At 38.9% G+C, this 3,066-nt stretch overlaps 1 protein-coding gene across 1 annotated transcript; it reads right to left on the bottom strand.

The window, feature by feature from the left end:
* Window positions 1–780: 780 nt before the first annotated feature.
* Window positions 781–2,674, bottom strand: LOC134220131 (angiopoietin-4-like). Its single transcript, XM_062699125.1, has 3 exons — window positions 2,548–2,674; window positions 1,717–2,487; window positions 781–1,658 (listed from the first exon to the last, which is right to left on the bottom strand). The coding sequence occupies exons 1-3, from the start codon at window positions 2,667–2,669 to the stop codon at window positions 1,541–1,543; spliced, it is 1,011 nt and encodes a 336-aa protein (XP_062555109.1). The 5' UTR covers window positions 2,670–2,674; the 3' UTR covers window positions 781–1,540.
* Between the last annotated feature and the right edge of the window lie 392 nt (window positions 2,675–3,066).

The raw sequence follows: 3,066 nt of genomic DNA, 5'->3' as shown, positions 1-3,066 counted from the left end.
GAAAAAACACTTCGAAAAAATGCGCGAGCAAAAAACACGTCCGTACGTGTTGCTGTCTCGAACTGGAATGACGAAGAATTAAATCGGTTGAGGATAAGTTCCAAAAAAGTGAGCTAAACTTTTCGCACTTTTGGTGCGCGCACACACACACAGAGACATCATCGCAGTTCATCGAGCTTATACGTATATAACACTATGAGTCTCCAGGCCTTCTGTGAAAGTTTGGTTTTGGAGCGAACATACAGCCTTTTCGTAGAAAAAGGCAAAAATGGTGTTTCAGCCATAATTTCTGATCCCATACTCCGATCTAGCCAATTTTCAATAGAAAACAATGGGACAAGATTCTGCGTCGAATGCAATCTGTTGCGAGCGTCAATAGATGAAGTCTAAGTGCTAAAAAAGTGAGCTAGACTTTTTCGAACTCTTTTTCACAATAAATAGTAATTTGACCATAACATCTAAGCCCATAGTCCGATCTGGCCAATTTTCAATAAGAAAATATGAGACATTCTGCGTCGAATGCAACTTGTTGTGAGCAAATCGGTTGAATGAGGCCCAAAAAATGAGTGACATTTTTTTTAGTAGTTTTGCACACACACACACACACACATACACACACACATACACACACACACACACACACACACACAGACATCACCTCAATTCGTCGAACTGAGTCGATTGGCATATAACACTATGGGTCTCCGGGCCTTCTATAAAAAGTTTGTTTTTGGAGCGATCATATAGCCTTTACCGTATACTTAGTATACGAGAAAGGCAAAAAGCTACTTTGATATTTTTTTTGAAAATTCTTCCGCCACGTGTTGGATTGTGGCAGTGAATGCTTTGATATCATGTGTCTTATTTGTCTAATTTGTCTTATTTGTCTTGTTTGTCTTATTTGTCTTATTTGTCTTATTTGCCTTATTTGTCTTATTTGTCTTATTTGTCTTATTTGTCTTATTTGTCTAATTTGTCTAATTTGTCTAATTTGTCTTATTTGTCTTATTTGTCTTATTTGTCTTATTTGTCTTATTTGTCTTATTTGTCTTATTTGTCTTATTTGTCTTATTTGTCTTATTTGTCTTATTTGTCTTATTTGTCTTATTTGTCTTATTTGTCTTATTTGTCTTATTTGTCTTATTTGTCTTATTTGTCTTATTTGTCTTATTTGTCTTAATTTTTAATTCCGAAGCCCAATTTTTCAATCAATTTTGAAATCCTAGAATTCTTAAGTCCTGTGATCCTACTGTTCTCATCTTTGAAATTCCATTATCCAAAATTCTGAATTTTTCAAAACTTATCATGCTGGAACTGTTTCAATCAACATTGGTGGCCCAGAACGAGCGACCTGTAATATGACATTACATTCGGTTTTGCTCCGGACAACACGGAGTGTACGATCATCATATGTCAAATTTACCAACATAGTTTCATAAATGCTTTTCCAATTAATTTTATTAAATATCACTGAACTTTTTGAACTTAGGTATCACTGAACTTTTCGGTAAACCCATGCTCATACATTTTTATCACTTATTCAAATTTTTCTGATCATCATTCGCGCAAACTTTAGTCCCAGGTTGTCCGGAGAGCCAAACTTCTTCCACACGATTGATGTCCAATCGTTGTTTTTACTCCATATTCCACTGAAGTGACTGCAAATAAATCGAAATGCACTAAACCATTTCACACTGTGCGATGCATTCTACTTACGTATCATAACACACACCGGGATAGTACCACCATCCGCCAGTGTAGGTCTTGGCACAGTCTTTCGAAGTTCCAGTTTCGGCAGTCGAAAAAGTTCTGCCTTTATGTGTCGCGAACGAATTGCTTGCTGTTCCACTATGCGTACCCAGTTCTTTGACTGAATACTGCTCCAGTTCCGAGCCAACACTGAACTTACTATACCGAGCGTATCCATAGTTGCCAGCAAAATCCTCCATTTCCATCAGCACTTCATACGGTGAGTTCTTCGTCAGCTGGTGCAACCGTTCCAGTCCCAACCAAAACTCTCTGCCGGGAGTACCAAACCCATTGCGGTAATCGGTCCAATTTCTGTTGAACGTTTCCGTACCGTCTAACCGTTGCAAAACCATCAGCCAGTCACCTCCGAAACGGTGTCGTTCCATTTGAACAGTGGTTGGTTGATCGGCTATCATCATTCTGCAAAGCACCGACGCATGTGCGGGGCCCTCCGTGCAAAACGGCAGCCCATTCCTGGGTCGAAGATCGTTCAATGCTTTCTGGATGAGGTCATGATTGGAACAAATTGTTTGCAACTCCAGGATCTGCCGCGATTGATCCGTGATGACACTGACATTGGTGCCGAATGCATGGTTCATGCCTTCTATCAGATTCACAATTTTGCGCTCATGCCGATCAACCATTCGGTTCATCTTATTTTGCTCCGACTCGATACGGCGCTGATTGTTGGCAAAGAGTTCGTCTTGTTCCTTCAGTTGGACGAACAGTTCTGTAAAACTAGACGAACATGGGTGCAATATACTGTCTCGTTTTTTTTTTTTGCGAATAGATACTCACCGAAACTCCAAATATTCCAACTTGGCTTGAATTAGTTCATAGCCAAAGTCTGCGCAAGTCGACTCATTTCGGTTAGCAGATACGCATGTCGATATCAACAGTAACATCAACTTCAGCCCCATACGTATTTGTGCCATTTCGGATCGCTCAAACATAAACATTTGCAACGTACTGAGAACATGTGTTTCGAATTCTGCTATTTTATAGAAATGGAAAACAGCGAAAGCAAATATACATGATCTTATCAACCACAGATGCAGTGGTGAATCACACGATGCGTTTAAGATAAGCATCCACACGACTTGCAAACCGCAAACCATATATCGTATCGCGTTTTCTAATTGAAATGTGACAAACATAGAGAAATGCTGAAAGAGTTGCATCTTTCTTTATAAATAAGTTTATAAATAAGTATCTAACATCTGTAACTGATGCATTGTCACCTCGTAGGTTATAGTATTCATTGGGCTAAGAAGCTTATTTTCAGCTTTTAGTGGAATGTCTTCATTTGTCATAATA

This window comes from Armigeres subalbatus, chromosome 3 (genome assembly GCF_024139115.2).
Source record: "Armigeres subalbatus isolate Guangzhou_Male chromosome 3, GZ_Asu_2, whole genome shotgun sequence".
Taxonomy (NCBI): domain Eukaryota; kingdom Metazoa; phylum Arthropoda; class Insecta; order Diptera; family Culicidae; genus Armigeres; species Armigeres subalbatus.
The sequence above is the reverse complement of the archived record's forward strand: the minus strand, read 5'-3'. Positions and strand labels throughout refer to the sequence as shown.

What these genes read in the sequence shown, in the direction of transcription:
- LOC134220131 (XM_062699125.1), bottom strand. Translation starts at nt 2,669, where the DNA reads ATGGGGCTGAAGTTGATGTTACTGTTGATATCGACATGCGTATCTGCT. An exon ending in TTGGAATATTTGGAGTTTCG is followed by an intron (nt 2,488 to 2,547) that starts GTGAGTATCTAT and finishes ATGTTCGTCTAG; the next exon opens with TTTTACAGAACTGTTCGTCC. An exon ending in CCCGGTGTGTGTTATGATAC is followed by an intron (nt 1,659 to 1,716) that starts GTAAGTAGAATG and finishes ATTTATTTGCAG; the next exon opens with TCACTTCAGTGGAATATGGA.